The sequence below is a fragment of the Micromys minutus genome (genome assembly GCF_963924665.1).
Source record: "Micromys minutus genome assembly, chromosome: 13".
Lineage (NCBI taxonomy): Eukaryota > Metazoa > Chordata > Mammalia > Rodentia > Muridae > Micromys > Micromys minutus.
Window position 1 is genome coordinate 9486488 of NC_137982.1, and position 26595 is coordinate 9513082.

At 53.0% G+C, this 26595-nt stretch overlaps 1 protein-coding gene across 3 annotated transcripts in view; it reads right to left on the reverse strand.

Annotated features, from left to right (window-relative positions):
* Positions 1 to 26371, reverse strand: part of LMX1B (LIM homeobox transcription factor 1 beta) — a gene marked incomplete at both ends in the record, with an annotated part of 73096 nt that extends 46725 nt beyond the window's left edge. For all 3 annotated transcript variants that reach the window (XM_080927827.1, XM_080927826.1, XM_080927825.1), the window contains 2 exons: positions 25299 to 25485; positions 26233 to 26371. In XM_080927827.1, the coding sequence (XP_080783953.1) occupies positions 25299 to 25485; positions 26233 to 26371 (326 nt within the window). The remainder of the gene's footprint in view (positions 1 to 25298; positions 25486 to 26232) is intronic.
* Positions 26372 to 26595: the final 224 nt, after the last annotated feature.

Below are 26595 nucleotides of genomic sequence, written 5' to 3' on the forward strand. Positions count from 1 at the left end.
GCTAAGGTTGTTTACCCCTGTTATGTGAGAGACTGTGTGTGGACAGACCCAACTTCCATCCCATCTGGCCTCCTTGGCCAGTTAGGGACACATACCTGAACCCCACTGACATGGTGTCAGATACCATGATACAGAGAGCTATGGGGAGAGACAGCCGAGGATATGATTAGCCTTAGTGGCTGGTCTCCTTCCTCACAGAGATGTGTCATGTCCTCTCTGTACCTCACTTTCTTATCTGAGGTGGGGCATGGTCAAGAATGTATACTGGGGACTCACAGAGACTGAACCACCAACCAAAGAGCATGCAGGGGCTGCACCCCTTCCACATTTGTAGCAGATGTGAACTTTGATCATCATGTGGTCCCCTAACCATTGGAACAGGGGCCACTTCTGACTCTGTCCCTTGCCATTGGATTTCCTTCCCCTACCTGGACATTCTGGTTGGGCCTCAGTGGAAGAGGAGATGTTTAGTCCTGTTGTGTGAGGTGGTATCCAAGGAAGGGTTTCCCCTTCTCTGAGAAGAGGAGGAAGTAATAGGGAAGGGGTTTGTAAGGGTGGGACGGGGGGGGGGCAGGAATAAGGAGGTTGTAATTGAGATGTAATGAGAATAAAAAGTAAATTATGATAAAAAAAAAGAATAGAGTGCTTGCCCAGGGTCTTCTCTGGGGTAGGTTAGAGTCCTGCTGTCATTGTGCCCATGTGGATAGTAGACTGGTTGGAGCTGTCATGTGGGCAGCAACACGGGGAAATCAGACCACATGTCGAGTGGACACAGGAAAAACCTGAGAGGGTTGGTGGCATGAAAATCCCCAAAGATGGAGAGATTGGTCTTGCGAGTCCAGAATTCCACCCCTACACCCACCTCTTGCTCCACACACACAAGGGTTTGTGTATGGTGTGGGTCTGACCCCAGGACAGAAATTCTAGGTAGGATATTGAAGATCAGAGGAAGAAAGGGAAGAGGAGGGGGAAGAAGGGGAGGTAGAGGCAATCCTATCATTCCTTGCACAGGCATGCCCTGTCTTGGGAAGACCATACTATTGTACCTGGCCCAGAACATTATACATGCCTGGCTTCACATTCTGCCCTGTCACTTAGTGACTTCAGACAGATGACAAAACTTTCAGAGCCGCACTTTGTTTCTGTAAATGGGAATAGCAATGTGGCTGGGTCTTATTGGGGATGTAGTGAGATGTGCACAGATTTGGAAGCACAGAGCTCAGAAATTTATCCTACAACCTCAAAGACCCAGAAAGACTTTCTGGATCACAGGAGCTTACACAGACCTTGGAGGCCTGCCTGTGCCTACCAGAGTGCTCTCATCGGACCCCAGGCCACGTGGCCTTCACTACCCTAAGGAGCCTTAGTACCTTGGATACAGTGCACCTGCCTCTTGCCAGCCCTCTTGTTAGATTCCAGGCAGGTCACTTGGATGAGCCTCCCAAGCTTCTCTAGACTCTTCCTCTGAGGAGATAATCTGTGGAACCGCAACAATGACTGGTCACCTCCTCCTCCAAGGAGTGGCTCTCAGAGAGTCACCTGTGCTCTCAGCTGTGCTAACCAAGGGCAGAGCCACCCCTGGACACCTGTCAACAGAGCAGGTGACTCATCTTGGAGATGTTGCCCCAAGGCATCTTCTTTGCTCTCATACTAGCCTAAAGGGACAATGGTCTAGCCTCCAGGAAGTTAGGCATGATCTTGTCTGTTATTTACTATCTCAGAGAGGCCAAGAGGGGAGGAGGAGATGCAGACAACGGGCCTGGAGCTCGGGAGAGCACACTGAGTGAGTGTGGTGAGGCCCCACAGGCCCTGCCACAGAGGACAAGCACTGACGTCACTGTTCTCACAGTGAGATTCAGGTCACTACATTTGGCAGCAGTGGGAAAGTTGACCTCTTTGATTCTAGAGCTGCTATATCTTGGCAGGGCAATGACCTGGAGCCACTGGGAGGGGTCCTGTGACAAGGCCTACAGACCTCAGGATAGCTGGAGCAGAAGGCCACCAGTAGGCTTTTGCCTAAACCCTGTCTACCACCAGCAGCTAGAAGGGAGTTCTTCTCCGGTGGACACATCTTTAAGTATATCAAAGTGTGTGCTCCCCCTCCCACCTTCTTTCTATACATTGGACTCTAAAATCTGGGCCATCTCGCCACTCACATTAACCGTGTTAAGGAGGAATTATAAAAAGAAATCAAATTTCCCATAGCATTTGAACGCCATTAAAATGCCAAACAATAAACTACCAGGCTGCAAATTAGATCAGTGGAAATATCAAACACATTGAGGTATAAAATCCATAATTGCATTTAGTGGCAGCCGTCCCTGGAGAGGCGCTGCTAAAGATCACCACAGCCCCACATATGAGGAGCTATTGACAGAAGAATAAAAATCGACAGGCCAACCAAATAAACCGGCCGGCCTCATTAAATATTCAGCTATGGAAATTTAACTATCCAGGCTTCTTCCCCTTGGCCCCAGCTGGGGGCTCAGTCCCTGTGCTGCCCTAACTCTTGTCCCCATAGCTTGCACAGGCAGGGTGGGGGGGGGGGCTCAGGAGGGTGGTGGGAAAGGGAGAGGAAGCAGCAATAACAGGGGCTCCACTGGGGTTATTATGGCTGGGCGGGTGTTATTAGCTCTCACCCAGAAGTGCGTGGCCCTCCGAAGTCTTTAATTAGGTCATTACAGGGTAATTTCCAGGGAGGCTTTAACTCCTTAGCGGCCAAAGAGCCTCCAGCTCAGTTTCAGATTCCCAAGGGGCCCTGGGGTCAGCCCCTGGGCTGGAAATGGGCGGGGCGGCCCAGGAGAAGAGGTTGGGCTTGGCTCCAATTCCCTAGAGACTGAATTCACCTGCTTCAGGATAGACGGATGATAGATGGAGGCCTGGCTGGATGGAACCCGTGCTCAACCCTGGGGGCAGTCCGGGTTTTGCAGGGCGCTGGTCACCAAGGTGGGACCCCAGCTGCCACTGGGTCCCAACCTACACGAGCCCCTTCGCTAGAAATGGGTTTTCATCTACACAGCCCTCCCCAGCGCCTCCTCTTCCTCTTCCTCTTCCCGTTCCTGTCTCCCCCACCACTCCTCCCAGGCCTCACCCAGTCTCCTTCCCAGCTCTCCACCCATTTCCTCCTCTCTCCTCCCCTTCTCTCTCCTCTCCCATTCTCCTTCCCAATTACGCCCTCCCCTCGGTGCTCACCTAGGAGCTGTGGCCATGTATAATGCATGCGGTGGAAGCACCAATAGGATTAGGCACCTCCGCCCGCCGTGGCGGAGTAAAGTTTATGTAAATGACTGATGACAGCGCTATTGTGTGAGGAATATCAATGGAGTAATTACAGTTACATCGGGCGCCCGCGCCGCCGGCCCGTGTTAATTTTTCACCGGCTCCCCCGGGAGAGATCGCAGCGCGCTCCGAAGAGCACAGCTAATAATGGGAGCTCGGAGCCGCCGCTGCGCCATGCGCCCCGAGGTCTTTCTGAGCAGACTGCTAAGCACTGGCTGTCTCCCCGGAGAGCCGAGAACAGAGATAAAATGATTAAAAACTGCCAAGCGGGCCTGGCAATCACTCGCTCCGCTGTCAGCCCGACACAAGACAAATCTCCGCGATTTTTTCTCTTCCCTCCTCTCTCTTTGTGAGCCCCTTGAGCTGGGACGTGGGGGGCCGGCCGAGGTCAGGGTCAGCTCTCCAGGGTGGCAAGGCCGTGGGCAGGACAGGCATTGGTGGAGAGGAGGGCACTGGCCTCTTGGGTTGGGGGTGGGCGCATAGGCTGCTGGCAGTCAGTGGGGAGCCAGAGACCCAGCTTCTCCGGGAGAAACTCCTGTCAGGGCACACCTGTTGGGGGTCATGGTGGGCACACCTGTGAGAACATACCAGCCAGGGCACACCCTATCAGATCACACCTGTCATGACCCACCTGCCAGGGACACCAGCAGGGAGGTGAGATAATTTTGGTTGGGAACTCTTTCGGGTTCCAAGGACTCATTCTCAGGATTCCACTTCTCCAAGCCCCAACAGGACCACCACCTGGCCTTTCTCATGCTTCTGAGACCAACCTGGCACCCCCGGACCCTGAGACCCCAGCCTGAGATTCTGGATAGAGTATCTACCCCCTCCTTCCTCTTGGGATTTGTGCTAGACCTAACTATCCATCACTGTGGCCAGAAACTTTAGTCTAGTCGAAGACCCAAAGAAGGGCGTTGGAAGTACAAAACAGAAGTAGGTAAGGGTGCTCGTGCGCGCGCGCGCGCGCGCGCGCACACACACACACACACATACACACACACACTGTTCCCACCCCCTACAGCTTGTCATCCACCGTCAGACTCTGCCTGGGCCATCCCTGTACCACCTGTCATGCCCCCCTGTGTCAATCCACACATCACCTCTGCAGGACCACCCTCCCCACCCCACCCCACCACCATGAACACAAGTGACATCTTCTCTGTCCTGACAGAACCCTCCATGGAGGACACCACTCGCTGACATCAAGACTCACCATGTCCCCATTGCAGACACATAGGCCACATACCAGGAAAAACATCAACCCACCCACTCAGGAATCATGTTCACCAGACATTTGCCTGCACTCACACCCTGAGCCCGTGCCAGCTCATGACAGGCACCGCCCCTCTGTGCTGCCTGCCTAGCTGGGAGCACTGGCATGCGCAGTATGAGCCAGGGTCCCCACAGAGGCACAGACGGCTTCTTCAGATGCTGTGTGTGTGTTGGAGTAGCATGTGGCAGCCTAAACTGGGACAATGACAGTGGGGGACACCCTCCCCCAGCCAGCTAGGGAGAGCTAGGCAGAGCTTACACTGGTGGTCTCTGGCTGAATGCTGGGTGTCAAGACAGACCACCAGCTGTCTGCCCTCTCACCCAGGGCTCCCTGGCTTGGTTCCAGATTTGAACAGTAATAATGGAGGGATTACAATACTGGGATCTCGCTGCCAAGAACACCCATTTTACAGGTGAAGAGACTGAGTTCAAAGGCAAAGAATGCTAGTACCAAATTCAAGGTCAGCCTCCGAAGCACAGTCCTTCAAATTCTAAGCCACCAAGCCTTAAGGAACACACTTGTTTGGAGATTCACAGGTCACACCACTGCCATCAGCTGGGCTCGTACATTAGTACTCAAGAGTACAACACACATTTGAGTACCCCGGCTCACTAATATCTGCCCACACTTATCCACTGAGTCTCCACCATAGGCCAGGGCCCATATTAGCTGTTAAGTAGGAGGGCTGACTCGGAATACAAGGTCAAGGTCAGGCTCTCACAGAGCCCCAGTCAGCTGACATCCTGGCCACAGAGAATACAGCTGTGAATACTACCTTTTGGGACCCTCCTTCTATACCCACATTCTTCCATGTCCCCAGGGAAGGCCTCCTCTCTGTGATCCCCCCCCCCCATCTTCTCTGCAACCCACAGCAGTCAGAGCCATTTCTAACTTCAGATCTGGTACGATACCCCCGACTGGGAATCATGCCGTGGTAGCAGTGCCTTCTGCCTTGTGTGAGCTCTCTCTGCCTCTGCACCTGACTGTTGCCTGGTTAAAACCTGCCTAGAACTAATAGCCACCCCACCCCCACCCTGCTTGCTGTATTCCCAGGATAATCTGCATAGTCCTTGGACCTTCTTCCTCCAAGAAGCCCTTTTCCCTGCCTCATGTTACCGAGACCTATGCTCTCTACCCCTAGCCTGCTTTTCAGTCTCCCACGGGTCAGATATTCTTTAGAGGTAGGGTAGCCTGTGTCTGGAGAATCTGACCTGAGGTACTCAAGGCCTTGACAAATACTTGGAAGGTGGGAATAGGAAGCTTCTAGAGGGGTCCTAGCCAGTTCAAGCCTACAGAGAGGTTGGCAGAAAGGTCATCGAAAGAGGGCCCTGGCAGGAAGGACACAGGCAACTATGGGGACATCAGGCTGCCCTTTGACAGGAGGAGGCTGCCTCTCTTGCCAGTCATTGTCCCCAGTGCCCCTTCCCGAGCTGTGGGAGCGGGATGCTTCCCTATCCTTACTGAAAGGCTGACAGGTCACAGGGCAGCCTTGGCTCAAACTGTGTGACCTTGGGCTCTACTTTTCTCTCTTCTGCTAAAGACAGATGACCCTCAGGGCTTCTCACAGGCCCAACCCAAGCCTCACACTTTACCCGGAAGATTTAGTACAGCCCCAACCCGAGCTCTTTCCTCAGCAGCAATCTGTGAGACTTGAACGATGGTAATGCAGCATCTGTTAGTTCTTTATTTGCTGAAATCCTGACGGTTTTTTTTGAATCCCCGTTTAGGAACCCAGGGGCTCACTTGATAGACTGAGTGTTTGGCGTGCATGAAGCCCTGAGTTTGGTCCCCAATACTGCACAAACTGAGCACTGTGGCACACACCTGTAATCTCAGCACTTAGGAGGTGGAGGTAGGAACCACAGCTTCCAAGTCATCTTGGTTACATAGTGAGTTTAAAGCCAGCCTGGGATGTATAAGATCCGGTACACACACACACACACACACACACACACACACACACACACAAGCACACATATATATATATGTACACACATACACACACACAATGTGTGCTTGTGTGTGTGTGTGTGTGTGTGTGTGTGTGTATATATATACTTTCATACACATACCACACACTTGTACATGTATACAGAGACACATGCACACACATGTGTGAGTGCAGGCACACACTCACTCACACTTGTATAAGAGCTAAGGATGGAGGCAGCAAGTGACAGAATCAAGTGGAATACTAGCCTCTGAAGTACACCCTCATTCCTTGGAGCCACGAAGGTCCTACCTGTGACTGTGACATCAGTCATGTGCACAGAACCGCCCACCTCCCAGACCTTGACCATCGTGTTTTCTGCTGCCCACAGGCTTTCTCAAGCTTGCCTCTTCTGCATGCTAGTTCCAGTTTCTCAAGCTTGCCTCTTCTGCATGCTAGTTCCAGTTCCCCAGTTTGCCTGCCGTAGTGGGAGACCCCAGAAGTCCTGCTTGTTCTCACTTAGGACATCATAGTCTCTAATAAAGGATAGCACTCCTACTCCCCCGCAGAGGGCATAGGGGAGCCACTTCCTGAAGCTGTCCAAGCCAAGGAAAAGCAGGGAAGGAAGCAATTCCAGTCAGAGACCAACACAAAGGAGCCCAGAGAGATCAGATCCTGGAATCCTGAAGGCAGTGTTGGGTAGGTAATGCTGGGTAGAGGGGTTGTTGGGGGACTGACACTCCCATGCTGTGTAGCTCTGTCTCATTCACCTCAACTTTTCATGGAGGCTGTGGGCATCAAATGGTGTGTGTGCCTGGCACTCGGGAGATGCTTGCTCTTCTTGGCTCTCTGGGGAAGGGGAGAGTGCTGCTTCCCAGAACTGTGTTATCCCCTGGACAATCCACCTCTTCATCTTCACTGTCACTGTCCAGGGTCACCTGCTAGTAAAGGTCTTCCTGTTCCTCTGGCAGCATCCTTCACCCCTTCCTCTAAGTGTCCATCACCAAAGACCCTCCCTGGAGGCAAAGCTGCCACCTGAGACCGTCTTCATCATCCCTGCTCTCCATGGCCTCCTGTCCTGTGAACATCTGAAATTAGCAGGTTTGAGACCAGTTAAACCACCACTGTCTCTCTCTTTCTGTTGTGTGGGGAGCTGACCCAGAGAACTAAGGGGTGAGTCTGTGGCCAAGATTGGTATGGCTTTTCTGAGTACTCATTGATAACAAAGTCTGGCTCAGGATGGAACACTTACCTAGCATGGGTAAAACCTTGGACTCTCTCCCCAGCACTGACTGGACACACACAAACATTTGCAGACACACACACACATACACACACACAAACATACAAATATACACATACTAACACACACATTAACACACACATAAACACATACACACTCACAAACAGACACACAAACATATGCATACCTGAACAGACGTACACACAGAGTGGTGCCCACAGACTGCCATTCCCTTGCAGTGATAGCACTGTAGTAGGAGACTTAAAGATCTCTTGTTATCCCTACAATTTGTACCCATTTCACAGATAAGGACCTGGGACTCGGGGAGGTCAAAACCTAGCTTACAGACTGACACTATATTAAGGTGTGGCCAAAGCCCAGCAATCAGGAGATAACAGGGCTGCTGTAGGGCGACAGTCCCTGAGTACCTACTATGTGCCAGGCCTACTCTTGGCATCTGATGTCCCTTGCCTGGAGCTATGCCACTCAGCCCCAAGGATCTGCCTGTCTTAGGGTAGGGTCTCCATGCCTCCCCAGCAGGGCCTGGCATGGGTAGGGAGAGGCAGCATCAGGCCACTCACATGAAATGGGATATGTGTTTAAAGGCTGGCCCACCCATGGCCCTGCGGTAGAACTCTTGATGCCTCTGCACAAGGAGGCGTCTGGGCTCTAGGCTTCTTCATGGAGTTTTCTGATGCTTCCTGTCTCATCCGCCAGATCACTATTTTGCCTCTGTTTGCTTCCATGTTGTCTGGCTGGGCTGCTCCTGTCTACCTGGTGTCTTTTCATATCAGGGATTCCCCTTGAGGAATTTACACTTCCTTCTTGTCTCATCTCTTCTCCTTCCTCAAACACCATCTGGGCACCTACTATGTTCCTGGAGCATCCCAAGTACCGAAGGCTGGTGGGAGATGGCTACACTCTTTGTTACCTTGGAGACTGATGGTCTGTCCTGTTCCTCAGTTTGCACATCTCTGAAGTAGGGGAATCATACAGATGCTACCATGCAGGCCCTAAGGATTTGGTTTTTTATCGAGACAGGGTTTCTCTGTGTAGTTCTGGCTGTCCTGGAGTTCACTGTGTAGGCCGGGCTTTCTTGCTCTCTGAGATCTGTCTGCCTCTACCTCCTGGATGCCTGGATTAGAGGCGTGTGCCTTTAATCTACCGGTAGTGTAGTAATCAGGCAGTGTAGCCCGTAACCAGCTATACCACCACAGCCCTGGTGACCTTGAGGTTTAATGAGGAGCTGCGAGTCAGTCAGTAGCTGCATGCTGCAAAGATTCTAAAACTACAAAGCATAACTCTTTACCATGTGCAGGGAGGACAAGGTTGGGAGAACTCAGCCCTTTTAGAGGTGAAGAGAGCCCAGAGAGGATATTCTGGGGGACTCCATGGCTTTTGCCTCTTCCCGATTCCCAGAGGATGCTGATTTTGTCCTGCCCTCTCTTAGCTTGCTTCCTCTCCCTGCCATTACCTCTCCCTCTCCACCTGTCTCTCCACCCATATCAGCCATATTCCACACCAAAAGACCAGGCCCTGGGAGAGGATCACACCAGCATAGCCAGTCAGCCACATCTTGTTAATACATCTGAAATGGCACTGTACCTAGTCACAGATGCAAAGCTGAGGTTCCCACATGCAGAAGCATTCCTTGGGCAAGCTAGGATGTTCATAGTCGGGCTTTTTCCCTTAAAGCTTGAGTCTTTCCTCAGGCCTGGGAATCTGCAGGTTTAACAAGCATCTCAGGATGTCCCCAGGCTGGCTGTTGTCAGAACACAGCCTGGGAGATCCCTCCCCATGAAACTGTGGCATGTGTTAGGATGTCAGCGGTGGATGCCATTCTCAGAAGCCAGAGATATGGCTTGGAGACTCTCAGATGTGGGATGGTCTATAGACCCAGCAGGAAACTAAATGTCTGGTCGAAGCTCAGATGGTCACCAATGGGGGAGCTAAATAGTAACTCAACCATACACACAGGAGGCCTGGTGGCTGGTCATATGCTCACAGAGCCAAAAATCCTTCCAGAGAGGTGATCAAGTTGGTCAGCCTTGCTTGGGGCAGGCCAGAGCACTCAGGCCCCAGATGCCAAGTAGGCAGCTCCAGCCCCAGACTCCTGTGACATTTCCTCTGCCTACACTCGGAACCAGAGCCTGATGTTGGATTCCACTCATACGCTCTGCCATTTACTTGATGACCTCCCTTCCCAGGGCCAGCAGCCACCGTAGCCAGTCTCTAATCCTGTGCACAGGCCGCTGGCTCATCTTCATAAAGTGCCTCCCTGGTTCCTGTCACTTCCCTGTCCAATAACCTCCAATGGCTCCCTCCTGCCTGCAGGATCAAATCTAAGTCTTGGAGCACAGCTACTGGCTACTGCCCTCTTTGCAGCCTCCTGTCCCCATGTCCCGAGGCAGCCTCTCCAGCCAGACTTGCTGTTCCAGACTACCTTTCCTGGTCCAGATTTAACTCTAAAGAGCTCTGCTTGCACTGTCCCGGTTTGCGCAGCTTCAGTCTCCCAGGAACCTGCTCATAGACTACAGCACACAGAGCCTCTTGTGTGCTTCTGATCCTCATGCTCTTCCAGGTAATATGAGGCGTGAATCACTGTGGCTTGTTCATTCAGTGCGGGGATCAACCCCAGGACCTCTCACAAGCCAGGCAACACTGTTCTGGTGAAGCTACACCCCTGTCTTTTACATACATTAAAAAACATATATATATCATTATTATTTGGGGGGGGGGGAATGCATGTGCCATAACGTGTGTGGAGGTCAGAACACAACTTACATTAGCACAACAACTTAGTTAGCTTTTCTCCTCTCACTATGGGTTCTAAGGATTCAACCCATGTGATCAGGGCTGGTAGCACCTTTACCTGCTGAGCCATCCCACACAGCCCCAAGCCTCCTATAGCAGCGTCAGCCAGAGGTCCTTTCCCTGACAAAAGTCACTCACACTGACTGATGTTGCTCTTCACACACATTTAACATCTCTGGACCCCCTCGAGGGCTGGATAGATTCTTTGACTCCTAACATTTTTGGTGAAACAACAAGACACAGAGCGGGCCGAGGAGCGGCTGAGGTCACACAGCTACAGAAAATGCATGCCAGGACCCCAGACCAAAAAGTCTATCTCTTGCCCCATACTGACTAAGCATCTACTGTTGCAGCTGAGGTCTAACACATAGAAGCAAGCCATACACCTGCTGGGGCCCAGACACAAAGACCTTCAGGGGAAGCCATTAGGGAATCTTCGAGAGCCTGGCTCCTACCCAGAGGCCTGTTCTTTGAAGGGCATTATTGCCCAGAATGGAGCATTTAGGTCTCAGCTGACTTTTCTCGGGAACTGAGATGCAAAGACAAGTCCTAGCCCAAGGTCACAGCCAGAAAGCAGCAGGGCTTTCTGCAGGACTCCGCAAAGTCCTACTGAAAAATCTGGCCAAGGAACATGAGCAGCCCATGGTCTCCATCTAGGTTCTCCAGGCTCACCTAACTCTCCCTGCTGAGACTCTCTTCAGGATGCTAGCCAGACTGAGTATGCACCGGGTCTCTAAGACAAGATGTTCCCTTTACTATTTATCTCCATCATCACTACTATCGATATTTGAATGTGAGTGGTGTCTCTGCATCCAAGATGTGTGCCTGTGGGCCGGTGGCACCTAAAGTGACCTTCCTGAACTCTTGCCTTGTCAGGCAGCCAGACCAGTGCAAGACGAGCTCTGTCCTTCTCCAGGGGTCTGTCACTGTTCACTTATCAGTCTGATGTTCCTCAGGGGGCAGCTGCCCTGCCCGCCCCCTCCGGCTCCAGGCCTGCTGGCTGGAACCAGACCTGGAGGGGTGGGCAGACGGGCACATGAGAGGGGGCTGAGCTTCACCACAGGGCCCTTTGCAGTTCAAAGTGACATGCTCAGGCGGCTGTCCCTTCAAAGGGCAGACACAGCCTGCCTCCAGTTGCTGCAGCAGCAGTCCGGAGCCAGGAAGGCGATGCAGGAGTAAAGATGGCCCTGGGAGGTCTGGTTGTGCCCTCTGCCCATGCTTGCCAGGCCTCCACTACCCTGGCTGCAGACATCTTGCCGTATAATCCTGGAATCACTTTCCGGCTCAGGATCTTGTTCATTTGCAAAGCATACCGAGGGTACTCGGAACATGCCCAAAGATGCTAAGGAGAAACCCCACCTCAGACTCCAGGACACTTGGGTCTGCCTCCTATCAGCTGCTTCGTATAGTATGACCTGGGATGAGTCACTCTCAGAAGTTCCTTAAGCTTGTTTCTCAAGAGTCATATAAGGCTAAGATGGAATGACATCATACCCAGTAGACTCAGACAGGTCACAGATAAACTCCATTAGTGCTAGAGCAGCCCCAGTGAGACTGAAGGGAGGGCTTGGTCCGGGAGCCCACTCGCTCAAATGTACCCCAATGGAAAGAGATAATCACTCTCCAAGTCACAACCCTAGCACTACAGAAGAAACATGGGACCTTTATCAGGAGCCACCTAGTCAGCATACACTCAACTCCTATATCAGGCTGCTACCAGGGCACCAAACTCAGCAAAGAGTCAGAAAATCCACCTTCCCAAAGGATCTCAGAAAAACTCTCCAGTGACACAATGGCAGGGTTCTACTTTCGGTTCTATGGGCTGGCTGTGTGACCTTAGGCAAATTGTTCAACTTCTCCGCCTCTTCTCTCTCATCTGAAAATGAAAACAAGGTAGCACCCATGTCAGAATGTGAACTGGAGAACAAAAATTGCTCAGAGCTGTGCCTCTGGGGCTACCAGCTCTATGCAAGCATAGAATTGTGGCTGTTGCTGCTTTGGATTCTGCCCTGTGGTCACTGCTGCTGCTGCTGCTGCTGCTGCAGGCTCTCTGGGTCCTGGCCTGTCTGCTAGCAGCCGGTGCAGCTGGGCGCCCTTCTGCCTCTCAGACTTGTGAAGTATCAGCTACTGAGAGTCATCCCGAGAGCCCTGCAGATCGCAGGCTGCCGAGAGCTTCCCCTCAGCTCTGTTTCCCTACCAGCTGAAAAGTAGAAAAAGCGCCCAGCCCTGCTGGGCTTGTCAAAGCAGGGCTGGCTTGACTCGAACCAGGCTTGGATGGTAATTTTGCGGTCATGACAACTATTTTCTTTACATACTGCTATGGAAGGGGGAACCCCCTCCTTTTTTTTTTTTTTTAACCTAATTGAAGACACTATCAAGCGTAAATATGCTGGCATTCTTAATAAAAACATGATGGAGGAAAATATTCAAAAGCTCAATAATCAGAAGCAATTTGTGTTGCGCAGGGAGATGTGTCATGCGCCGGCTCCCCTCCCTGACTTGAGCTCCCTGCGAGACTGGATTTCAGGCTAGCAACTGTAGATCTATGGCAGAAAATCACGAACAACAGTGGGGCTCAGAGCTAGCCTGAAAAATATCCTGGAAAAGAAAAACACATGCCAGAGAGTGTGGTGCAGAAGTCATATTTCATGGCTGACTTTAGAGACTGTTAATAAGGATTAGAAACACTCCAGCGGTCAACAATCAGTCAGGGTGGGGTAATTAATGCTGCTTCAGATCTCTGTGTGGGGAAACGGAAAAGGCGACTGTCCCTCCCTCATCTCACAGCCGAGAGGGCTCATCCCGTGGAGGACTTCCGGACTTAAGTCTGGAGCTCAGCTGAAACCTGGCTGTTGCTGCCTGTCCCTCCTGATCTATCACTGTCGGGCATATTGGGGGATCCCTTCTAAATTGTAACAATATCAAACTCTTTTTTTTTCAGGACTGGCTAATAAATATGATTAAGATAACACATCTGAAACCACATGTCCTCAGCTCAGTGTCCAACATGTGGAGGACAGATGTATTTTCCATGCACAGATGACCTAGTCGGCTGTTCCCCTGAGGCAGGGACCCTGGAAGATGGGGCTTAGGGAGGTCTTGGCGGTGTACTGGCCCAGTCTACTAGCCAGGCTGCTGGCCTCTCCATGACCCACTGTGGGAATAAAGGGCCAAGTGCAGGGTGTCTGGGAGTCACACACAGGATAGCAGAAAAACGCTCCATGCTCAACTGCCTCTTACCCTTTAATATCCCAGAACTCAGAAACCTCTCTACTGCCCAGGCTACAGTCACTAGTCCCCTCTCAGGAGCCCGGAGAACTAAGCCATCAGCTATACCAATGCTACAGCCAGTTCCACAGAGGACTGTGGCACGCTGACTCCTATACAGGCATGCGCAGGCCTGGCTCTTGCTTCCATTCAGGCTCCACAACACAGGAAACTTAGCCAGGCTCTGGCTGCACCTGGCCTCAGTTCTCCCCTTGCTTCAAGGATTGTTTTTTGGGGGGTGGGGGTAGGGAGGGATGGGTGTTGAGACAGGGTTTGTTTGTGTAGCCTTGGCTATCCTGAACTTGCTCTGTAGACTAGGCTGGCCTTGAACTCAAAGACCCACCTGCCTCTGCCTCCCAAGGGCTAATGTTAAAGGTGTGCGCCATCACCACCTGGCTTCTCAAGGATATTAAAGAGATTTCAGCTGAAACATTATGCAGCAGTCCAAAGACCCCGAAGATATGGTTAGTCTATATTGCTATATAAATAGGGTCTTCAGATCCTCCTTCTGCTGAGGTGGGGAGTCCCAGCTAGAGTACACTGGTGGGAGGGGGTACTGAAGGCTCAGAGCTCCGATCCTGTCTCTGAGCCAGGCTATAAGCCACTGCCATGGTAGATCAAGCAGGGCAGACGGTCCAGCCCCAGTAAAGAGTAAATGAATGAGCCAGGCAGGGGTGCTGCACGCCTTTAATCCCAGCACTTGGGAGGCAGAGGCAGGCAGGTCACTGAGCTCGAGGCCAGCCTGGTCCATAGACTGAGTTCTAGGACAGCCAGGGCTACATAGAGAAACCCTGTCTATAGAAGAAGAGAAGGAGGAGGAAAAGAAAGAGGAAGAAGAGGAGGAAGAAAAAGAAGAACAAGGCGGGAGGAAGAAGATGAGGAAGAAGAGACTCATGTCTGGGAGGGGCATTGCACCTGAACTGACCACTGCTAAGAGTAGGGTAATCCAGCCTCTGGTAAAGCATCAGAGGATTTCCCTCTCCGAATGGCCCCTGGGCCACTAAGTGCAAACAGCAAGCCCAGGCTTCTTTCCTGAGCCAGTCTGGCCTGGTAGCTCAACACTAACCTAGGCCTCTGGCTGATGACCACTACTTTCTGACCCCCTATTAGAGCTCTTGCAATGGCTTCCCTCTAGACCCAAGGCCTCTCGTCCCTTCCCAATGGAGGAGCCCCAGGCCAGGGGGCAGACACTGTGAGCACAGGGTGCGGCTGGCAGGCTGGCTGATAGGAACCATCTGCGTTGTCTTAGGCTGCCCCTCTGCCCACTGTCCCTCTGAACTCGGCCGGTTCCCGCGGGCCGTTTGATGATCGCAGGGTCACAGACCCCCGCACACAAATCACCACCGAAGGGGCTGGGGGTGGGGCAGAGGCGCTGAAACCTAATCCACAAAGTTTTGCCGTGCCGCAGGCTCACTCCTTCCCTCTGTGCCCAGTGCCCCCTCCCTTTCCAAACAAGCCTTAGCTTTTTTTTTTCTTGCCAAAACAACAAAAGTTGGTATCAAGTGTTTCGAGGGAGAAAGTCCCCCCCCCCCCGAAGTCCCCACCCCTTACCAAGAAGAAGGGTCTGCCACTCGACTCAGCCAGGAATTGCAGAGGGGCTCAGAGAAAGAATATTTAAGTTACCATCCGGTACATTCGTCCCTGGCCCTAACTGCCATATATTCTACAGGTCAGACCGTGCACTCCTGTGTCCTCTTTCTCTGGGATCCAGATTCCTTTTCCATTGAATTTCTGGATCCCAGTGCAGGCAGAGATAGGAGCATTACTTCTGCCTTTCTCCCACTCCATAAAACAGCCCTAGCCTGTCCCTTTTGGGGTGGGGGGTGATATCCTACGCTCAGCCTGGGCTCAGGCAGGAAAGGAGAAGGAACTGGGAGTACCCCGCCCTGCTAGGATGCGTGGGTTCCTGGCACAGCCAAAGAGCTTAGAAAAGAGGCCAGGCATCCATCCTGGTATGAGACACAAAATTCCTCTTTCTGCTCTTATGACTCTGAGGCCTTGGGGCTGAAACCCCGGGGGCTGCGGGTGGTGTTCCTAGAACTGGGGACAAAGCAGACTTCTTTGGGGAACGCGGGATCACAAGCATTTTTACTTGCTAGGGATCAGCTTTACTTTTCGTTGTTTTGTTTTTGTTTTCTTTTGTTTTTCAGTAGATGCACGGTCCCGCTCACCCGCCCGCTCCTCCGTGGCTCCGGGCTCCCTACTGTGCCTACATTCTAGCTGGCCTGTGACCGGTGTGGGTCTAGTAGTCCAGGAAGGCATCTGGGGCTCCTACACGGCAGCAACAGGGACGGGCTGAGTCTGCACAGGAAAGGCTGATGGGTGAGATGGAATGGTAGCTGAAAAGGAGAATAAAAGGCGCCGGTAGCCAGTCTGAGAAGCGGGTTTCTGCGGGGGTCGAACAAAGGAATTTGGCCTCTGAAGAAAGGGGCTGAGCTCACAGCTGGGAATGCCAGCTCCAGACCTGCAGGAGTTTCAGGGCTACAGCAAACTCCCTAGAACCTAACGAAATCTGCCCTCAGAGGACCCTGGGCTCCACTGTAACTCGATTTTGGCTCTTACCAGACTTGCCTTGCCCAGGGCGGGAGTTGCATGTTACTGGAAGCCCCAAATATCCGCTCTAAGGTACCCTCTGCTTGTAGGACTATGTCCCCATTTACCAGATGCTGCCATAGAGGTTCTCGTTTTTTTCTTTCTGTTGCTGGCCCTCTTAGCAGGCTCAAGAGACCCTATCCACCCCCAAAGGAAAAGTTTGTAGTGGGGACTCTGGGGCCCTCTGAGGCCCCCCTCCTCCGGTCACCCTCGGAAGGGGTGGAGGGGACACGGTTGTAAGGTGTTCAGCCTCTTTTCTCTGCTTGACATGAATAAGGGGATTAGGGCGGCAGGTTTCCGTCGGTCACTCCGTGGGACAAAGGGCCCTGCGGTTTGAGCGGTCAGCTTCTGATTAAACGCCAGAGCCTGTCACTCAGCACCAGGCTAGGTACTTGTGTTTCTGACATAATCTTATTAGAAGATAAAACCAGAGAAATCCTTTTTCATAATGAAAAGTTACATTTAGTGGCTGCACTCTTCCCCCACACCCTCCCAGACCCTTCCCGCCTTCCCCGTTGCTGTTGGATATGGCTCGCCTGTAATTGGCATTTAAAGTACCAAGTCCGGGAGAAAAACGGGGTTTAGGGTTTTTGTAATCCCCCTAAACTGTCTTTGTTCGAAATCTCCACAGATACAAGTCTGTTAAGGGTAAATATTTGTGGATTGATACAACCACACCCCCACCCCTGCAAACCAAATCTGGAAGGGGGAAAAAAACCGTTCAGCCACGGTGTTGGTACAAGCAGGGGAGGGGGTGTAACTCTGCCTGCGCACGCAGCCGTGCGGAGGACTCTGTTGCGGGCCCCTTCACCAGCTCTAGGAGTAGAGGCACTTGGGACATTTCTCAGGCGGGGGGGGGGGGGGAGATCTTACAGGCTTTTCTTCAATGTTCTGCTCCCTAGATCAACACTCCCGGACTTGCTTCCGTGCTTGCCCAAAGGGGTGGGCTGGAAGGCTGGGGCGGGAATCTCAAAGCCTGTTCTCCCCACAAGCCTGCTCCCTACAGTTGGCCCCTTTAGTGGTTCCAAGGGTTGCCGCTCCCCGACTCCGTGTGGGTGCTCCATCCCACCGGGCACCGGGACTCCAGCCCCGATGAGCCTCCAAGCTTCCGAAGATCCCTTAACTGCGAAGGAACCCAAGGTCTGTGGCGGGGCCCCGGGTTCCGGGCTCCAGCCCAGCCCGTCCTGGATCGGATCGAATTCCTTCATAAATCAGCGGCCGGGTGAAAGGGGTGCGCGTTAGAAAGGGCAGGACCGTGTGCGCGTATTAGAGCGCGCGGTTCCCAAATCCAGGCTAAACCCCTGGTGACACTGAAATTCATCAACCTCCGCCAAAGCCCCTGCTCCGTCTACCGAAGAGCCCGGAGCCTGCACACCCTAGCTGCCCCACTCCCGGGAAAAGAGAATCCCGGCAGGACCGGCTGAGAGGAATGCCTGGAACACTGCGCAGACCCAGCTGTGATGAGCCGCCTTGCCTGTCCTGCTGGCAAAGGGGGCTCTCCCCTCTGGGAAGGAGTTATTCTAACCTTTCTGTCCTCTGGTCAGGACTGGCCTCTCAGGAGCACTCGCCACCCCCCCACCCCCACCCCCGCAACCTTCCAGGCGGGTTCTCTAAAGAGAGGTATCTAGCATCTAGGGCTTCAGCAAGTCGGGACAAGGCGATCTAGGGATCCCAGGAAGGGAGGGAGGCCCTCCGGAGCCTGTTCCCTCACCCACAGGTCCAGCTAGAGGTTTAAAGTCAGTGTACTTCACAGACACTTAACAAGTAAATTCCCTTCGAGAAGCAATGCTACCTCAGGCCCATTGCGCTCAGCCCCGCTAATGCCCCTGTAAGTTCACATGCATTGGTCAAGTCCCAGAGTGTTAGAGAAAATGGTCCCCCTTGAGCATGCCGGTCATGGCGGCCATCCGGTGTTGCCTGGGGTGGGAAACATGCACATTTTCTTCTTAAGGGATCCAGCAGAAGAGTAGCTGCCCTTCTTGAACCTCCCACGCAGGGTAAACAGACTACGTGTTCCTGCCTCCGGTTTACGTCCCAGCAGGAAGGAAGAAAAGACACACTAGCCCTGAGTGCTCCGTCCAGGCTGACACCTCTGAGCTTGCTTCACTTTGTCACAACCTAAGATGGGACCCACCGACCCCATTTCACAGAGGAGGAAATTGAGGCTCAGACTCTGGTCCCAGTCAATAGGAGATGGTTGGGGCCTGTATCTCAAAGCTGCACTTGCCAGCACCCCGCTTTTTCTCTTGTGTTTAAGACCACAGTGCTCCCCATCCCCTCAGAGCTTAGGTTACCCTTCAACATCATAGTTCCCTGATTTCCACCCTGGCCTGAGCTAGGATCCACACTGGATGTCCCAAGTAACTACAGCAAGTTCAGTGCTAGGATAAGACTCTCCTCCACAAGTGACAGGTGGGAAGAGGGACACACACACACACACACACACACACACACACAGAGAGAGAGAGAGAGAGAGAGAGAGAGAGAGAGAGAGAGAGAGAGAGAGAGAGCAGGGGCCGGCCACATTCCAGGTCACACTGCCCCTCCTTTGGGGGCCAAGACTTTGGAAGCACCCATGAGGCAACAGAGAGCTGGTGGCTGGTGGCCCGGTGTTGGGGTAGCCTCATCTTCCTAGAATATATTCATTTAAACAGCTTGCTCCTGAGAACCTTCCCTCCTCAGTCAGCAGTCTCCCTGTAGTTGTGTGTGTGTGTGTGTGTGTGTGTGTGTGTGTGTGTGTGTGATTCTTTTTTTAACACAGGCCCACCAGGAAGCACACAACTTTATTTCTTATAGAACTGGTCTCTAGGAATGAGTTTCTACCTCCTTTAGCCACACACCAAGCACCAGGCCAGCCAGGTGCCCGGCCATCAGCCACTACTGGAGCCTCCGGGCCAGTCTTGGGTCACTTGGGGCCAGGCACTCCCTGAGGTCCTGTTTCCTCCATAAGTCCACACAACTCAAGTCCTCCTTCAGGGCTCCCGGGGTCAGCAAGCAGACCCAGGGGGCTGCCAGGCAGGGAACTGAGAAGGAGATACTATGGCCCATGGCCCTGAGCATAACAAAGGAAGGGCTCACATGAGGATTTATTTGTACTGATCTGGACCAAGCCAAAAAGGTAAAGGCCACTGAGGAAGTGCTATCAGCCAGGCCTGAAACCCGGTAAAGATACCACTGGGAGCACACCAGCTCCTACACCCCCAGTCATGCCACAGCGGTAGTTAGAGCAAACACAGACCCTTCACTGCCCACTACTTACACCTTCCCCCCAAATTACACAAACTTTGAAACATTTTTCGGGAAGAAGATGGATGCTTCAGGAGACTTGAGGTCAAGGCTGGGCTGTTTAAAGTATATTATTAACAAATAAACATTTACTGCAGGGGAACGAAGAGGAGGAGGAGAAAAACCCTATAGGCCACCAGGGAACCAAATCATGTTGCTTTTGGCATCAAATGACAGGAGACATTTATGATATGAATGGAGAACACCAGAGGCTGATGGAAAGACGTCTGCCACCTCACTTCCCCTGCCTTCGGAATCAACTCGCTCAGCCCTCCCCTCCTCACCCCTCCCCTCTTACCATCACCTCTCCACTTCTGACCGCAGTGGTAATAAATATATATAATTTGGATTTTGCTCTTGGCTGCCATCAACACAGAATCTGGGAACTGTAGAGCTAAAGATCTTCTGGCTGGGTCAGTCAGACAGCCAAGGACCTGGAATCCTGGTCACTTCAGGAGTCACACAGCTCTGGGGATGGGGTGTGTGGACCATCTTCCTGGCCTCCATACCCCAAGCCAAGGACGATAGTGTCAACAAATTGAATATCCTCTGTTCTAAGTGACTGTATAAATTTCTATTTTTCTCTCCCTCTCCCCTACTCTGTTTCAAAAACCTGCAGTCACAAGATAGTGCTCTGGGAAGTTATGTTATCCCATCCCAGATAGAAACCTCACAGGGTCACAGAGGCTGAACTGGTTGGTGTGGTGTGTGTGTGCATGAGAGAGAGTTCTAACTTTCAGGAATGCTCTTCCACCTTTAAGTCTGTCTTCCTCTTAAGTCCCTGGATCTCTTCCCCACACTCTAGATCAGCCTTGCACATGGAGATTGAACATTCTGCCTGATGTTTGAGCCACAAAACCAATAAGCTAGGACTGTTGTCCAACTATGAGATAACAGTATTGAGTATGCTCTTCCAAGCAAGATAGGCACTGGGGGTGCCCCTGGTTTCCTCGGTGGAAATGGTGCTTCTTTGGGCCAACACGTGGTCCCAGGAGGAACAGAGCTGAACACCAACCCAAGAAGCTAACACAGTCACCGGCTCTCACAATCAGAAGTTTCTCTAACACTGGAGCAGAGGTGCCCCTTGGAATCCTGGAAGCTACCGCGCAGGTGATGTCACCATACTCAGGAGAGCCGAGGGCTGGGGGTGGGCTGCCACTTAGCTGAGTGCTGGGGCTGGGAGGTGAACCTGCCTCTAACCTGATGTCTAAAGTTCTTTTTATGGCAGAAGGAGATAGATAGTAAAGGCACCATGTCCTCCTGTCAGACAAACACCATGTCCTCCGGTGTTTAGAGAGAAGCTCATGGGCAGCCTAGCTTGGGCAAGAAACCAGTCTGCAGTCTGGAGGGTATCTTTGGAGACACCCATCCCCTGCAACCACAGCCCAGAGGACAACAATAACTTATAAAATGTAACAACACACCAGGTGAAGATATCAGATCCTTTGGGCAACTAATGTAGAGCTTATAAGAATACTTTCCCAGGTAGGCAGAAGGTTAGGTAGGTGCCTGTTATCTGTCAGTTCCCAAGCTTGGCGTGAGGACAGGAAGGAATGGACCCTCCAACCCAATCACATACTATAGAGCAGATCCTACCAGCCACTTCCCTGCACTTGACAAAAATACTGCCAACAAATAAGGCCGCAGCAGCCCAGAGCCTCGGGAATAGAGGGTGACCCAGGAGTCAGGCACTGAATAAGGCTTTCCTTCAGCCCCAGATGCCGGCACGGCAGGAAGGCTTTCCCTCATCTCCAACCCACAGAGGAGGTACTGGAGTTAAATATACAGGCTCCCTCTAAGGGACCAGCGATCCTCTGACTGGCACTGGCATGGGAACCCTTCAGATCTTGGGGGTCCAGAGAACATCCCTAGGCCCTTTCGGAAGGCAAAGTATCGGCTTCTTTTTCTAAGCAGGTTCCCGGAGAGACCCAGTACCCCAGGCAGTAGGCTACAGAGTCTGCAACCCTGAACTAGTTTGATACAGGAATGGTACTCGCAGGCTGGGGATTCCACCATTAAGTGGCAGCTAATAGCGAGTACCACACTGGAACATCCAAAGAAAAGGCCGCTCAAGCCGGGGAAACAAAATCCAGACTCCAAACAGGGCAGAGGGAGCCTGGGTTTGCCCCACCGATGCTATGCCGACAGGCCAAGGTGAGCCTCTTGATCCAGGAAAGCCTTTTCGGGGCAAACACTTCCGAGGAAAAGACTGCTGGGAAGGACCCGGCTGAGCCACTTGCAGAGAAATGTTTTAAAAACCAGCCCAGGACGCAGAAGGCTTTTTGTCAAAGTCATAACCTGGATGCCCTCTTCTGCCTTGGAGGGTTCCCCTACCTGGAGGTGGGGTGGGCAAGACCAAGGCATCACCAGTGATCTCAGCAGAGCAAGGGAGGCCACAGCATCCGAGGCTTTGGACGCCTGGGCAGGCTCCTTACAAGCGGGTGGAAGAGCTCCGGGCAGGAGCCCCGCATCTTGAGAGCACAAAGGCTCCTGCGCGCACACCTACTGTTCCCCAGACCCCTACACAAGCTGCTTTATAAGCCATCAGACTCCATTGTGTGACAGATTTTTGGATTCTCCCACCGACCCTTTCCACTTCCGGAGCCTTCTCCAGGAATCCACCACCGCCTTTCGCCAGAAACCTTTTCCAGACAAGCAATTGGGGCCAGTGAGCGACAGCCGGCAAGTAAGGGGAGTTACATAATTCGATTTCACCAAACTGCCAAGAAAAACAACATATATTGGGAAGGGAGTTGTTCATTTTTTTTCCTTCATAGTTTCTCCTGGGGAAGACATGAAGCGATATTCGCGATTTTGTGGAGGCCGAGCATTTTCTCGGTTTCTAACCCGGTTTTCTATTCAAAAGAGTGCGGAGGTCTTGGGTTTCCCTCCCCCTCCTTTGAAGGAGTCCCCCGAAATGCACATAAGGATGGGGCAGGGGAATGGAGGGTTTTCAGGGTACAAACAAAAAATGTCTCAGTTTCAGGGCTAGAATTTTCTTTGCTTTGCCAGGCCTGCGAATGGACTTTATCAATTGTCCAATGCGTGCCCAAAAGCCAACTAATCACCCCTGTGGTGCATAAAACAACTTTGTGTTCCTGGGTGCCTGCAATTGTTGGGAACAAACCGAAAGGAAGAAGACACGTCATGAAACGCAGCGCCTCTTTAAAAAGACCCATTCTGCCCGTCTGCTCGGGCGGACGAGGAGTGCCTTTTACATAAAGTATTTTTGCAAAACTCTGTGTGTGTGTGTGTGTGTGTGTGTGTGTGTGTGTGTATGGGGGGTGCTGCAAATTTCCCAGTGCTGAGGAGACACACACTCAAAATCAAGAGAGCACGTCTCTGTACCCGTTTGCCTTAATTCTCGTCTGAAAAGCATTTGTGCACACATGATATAAATATGCATCTGGGATTCTCAAAGGAAAAAAAATCATGAATAAAATTTTTTTTTATTGTGTAAAAGAACATTGTTTCCGTGTGAGTTCTGAGGGCCTGGTTGATCTCCTGCTCCCTGCAAATGCTGCCAGGAGACCCTGGGGATTTGTCCCCAAGATTGTCTTGATAACCACTACTCCGCCCAAGCCCACCAGGAGGCCCGCCTATAGCAGATACTTAATTGTCGTTATTGTTAGAAAGGAGTGATGGGGGAGGAAAGGGGTGGAGAGGATAAGGCTGACCATCCTTTTCCTAAGAAACTTAGAGACCGGAGTCCTGGGGACTAAATTCCTTCCTAGCACCTGGAGTTTGCACCTTGGTAAAAGCCAGCTCCAGGGTGATGTTTTTCTTTTCTTTCAAAAACAAATATCAGTGGGACAAAGCAGCTGCAAATGTTTAATTGTTTTGTAAACTGGGGAGGCTTCTCTCTCACCTAGCTCCTGTTACTATTTCAGAGCTGAACCAAAACCAGGGAGATGTCATTGCCCTGTTCCATTAATGACCTCAGCGGCAACTATGTACAAAAGGTTGCAAAGTCTTTACAATGTTAATTAAAAAAAAAAAAAAAACCCAAAACCCCGAAGTTTCAGAGGCTCATTTCTACTTTCCCAGGCCCCTTAGAAGACCCACGTGTGGGGCTTTTGAGGTTAGTGGCTAAGTTGGGTGTAAGAGGGTATATTGCTGGTGAGTACTTCCCAGAGAGGGGCTGAGTCACCCCAAGTCCCTAATCATTGCTACCTTGTTTTATTCATGCTGCTGTATTTACAGCTATGGGCGAACTGCCTGCTGGCCTTTTCCCCCAAGAACTAGAGCTCTATGGCACAGACACAGGACGGACATCAATGATGTACCTAAACCTGGGGGTAACCGGTACTATAGTACCAACAAAAGAAGAATCCTCCAAACCCACCACAATTCTTGCCCATAGGAAACCCCACCCTATCCCAGCCACCAAAAAGAGCAAAGTGCAAAAAGCAGTCCCTGACCAGTTCCCAGTTCCTGGGGACACTACAGCAGCCAACCACCAAGGCCCTTCGCAGGGCTCTGGTCTGCAGTTTCAGTTCAGGCCCCAGTCAATGAGTTCAGCTGACCCTTCTCGAGCTAGATCCTGGATCTGGAGACAATGCTTCAGTTGCACCCACTGCATGGCACATGTAGCCTGGCCTTTCTCTCCAAGGGCTTTGGCACTCAGAGACCACTCCAGCCCAAAGCACCCGAGTAGCCCCATCCAAGATGCCTTTCTGAGCACCACTTAAAACTTCCCATAGGCTCACACTTGTCTCTGCAACTCCACTTCCAAGATTCCCACACCTTTCTTCCCACCGAGGCTCCTCATTGCACTCCCCCAACACACACACAACACATTGCACTTCCAGGTATAGGACCCCAGGCAGGTCACAAGAAAAACTCCACATCTTCTGAGGTCTGTCCCCAGCTTCTAGCCATTCAGTTCAGAGTGACTGCCGCTTAGCATAGAAGCCAGCAGGTAAGGATCAAACCACATCTCTAGTATCAACCACCCCTTTCCAGCAAGCTCCAAGAAAGTAGGCTGTTTGGGGAGCCCGGACTCCTTCAGTCAGCCACTCCGACTAAGATCCCTAGGCTGCAGCTTCCTAGACTGATTCTCCAGCTAAGAAAAATCGGAAGGGCAAATTTCCCGTATGGAACGGTTTAGGAAGGACACCCATTTCTCTGCAGCAAGGGGCCAGGCAGGGTGGGAATCTCCCGTCTGTTCCGCAGCCAGGGCTCAGCACCCACCTCCCAGCTCCAGACGCTCTTGAACTGGGGAAACATAGTCAGGCTTGGCTCTCTAAAGCAACGCCTTTCTTGGAAAATAAATTCTTGGTCCCCACTTCAGGCCTTAGAGGGGCCAAGCCCTCTCCTAGGACAAGCATCGAATCCACCAGTCCGCCCAGGGCTTTGTCTTGTACCCCAATTCAGTCACTCTGCGCAGGTTTCCGGGACAACAGATGGCACCTAGGGGTACCCCACCACTGTCGGCTGGAATGAGATGATTCGCCCCAGCCCGGAGACACGCAGCCCTTTGAGCCCTCGGAGCTGCCGAGCCCAGTGGAGCGCAGAGCCGGCCGCAGGGCGGCGCGGGCCCTTCCCGGCCGGGACCGGCCGGGCTGGAGTGCTGGTCCGTGGCGGGGAAAGAGAGGAGGGCGAGAGGCGCTTACTGTTGGTAGTCTTGTTTGCAGTACAGTTTCCGATCCCGGAAGTAGCAGCTGGTGGTGAGGGCTTGCTGACATGCCGCGCACTGCAAACACTCCTCGTGCCAGGACGACTCGTTGACTCGCATCAGGAAGCGGTCGGAGATGGGCCGCTGGCAGCCCTCGCAGACGGCGGGATGCGGGCAGTCGGAGCCTGCAGCGCACAGGGCGAGAGCCGGGCCGTCAGCGCCGCCTGGCCCAGCCCGGGAGCGCTACCCGTCGCCTGAGGACCCCGGCCGGCGCGCCAGAGAGCCGGCAGCCCTAGACAGCACGTTCCTTTCCGTAAGCCAGGGCGCCGAGAGGCCGACGGCCTGCAGCCTTGGCTGGGCGCTGCTCTCTCCCCGCTCGCGGAGATCCAGCGTATGGTGTTATTACTAAGGAGAAGGAGCTCCGCGCGGGGTGGCCGGCTGGAACCCAACCAGCGAGGTGAGGCCAGGACACTCGCTGGCTGACACGCCCCACGATGCTGATGGAACCTTCTGCCCTAAGACCCGCGGTTTGGATAGACCCGGGGATATTTTTCTCTTGTAGAAGCTCCCCTTCCCCAGGTGACCTGGCATCTCTCCCGGGCTCTAAGCATCCCTGCCACCCGCTTCCCACCCCAGCCCAGTTCAGTGTAGCAGTACTAGAACCCAGACCCGGAGAGGATGGCGTGAATGACGGCTGAGGCTGTTCAGTCCTCTGTCTAGGTGATGTCCCTGAACGTTGTCTCCTCAGGGAGCTGTCTAGGTGTGCTTGTTGCCCCTCCGGTGGTCATTCCAGGGGTCCGGACCCCCCCCTCCCCACGTCCTGAAAACCTATTTTCTTTATTCTGTGGTCCTCACGCCGGTGTCCACAGCGGCACGACGGACGGCCCTACCCCCTGACCCGGACTATTCGGGCGTTGCGACCCAACACTCACCCAGCAGCACCCCCAGGGTGGCGGGTCCGGGGCGTAGGGCGTGCTCCTCCATCTTGATGCCGTCCAACATCTTGGCGCAGTCCGTCTGCCCGCGAGGGAAGCACCTCTCCAGCGACTCGGGACCTGTTGCTATATCCATGGGACGCCCCGCGCGCTGCGGACCCCGCCGGCTGGGCCGCTCGCCCTCCGGCCCGTCCGCCCGCTCCGCTGCAGCCGGGGAGGCGCGGCGCCCGCGGGGTCGGGGCCGCCCGCTGCCCCGGGGCGAGCGTGAAGCGGCGGCGCGCTGGCCCCGGGCCCCGGCGTCGTGCGGGAGGGCCCGGGCGGCTGGCAGCCCCGCGCGCCGCGCTCTCCCGGCTACTCGCA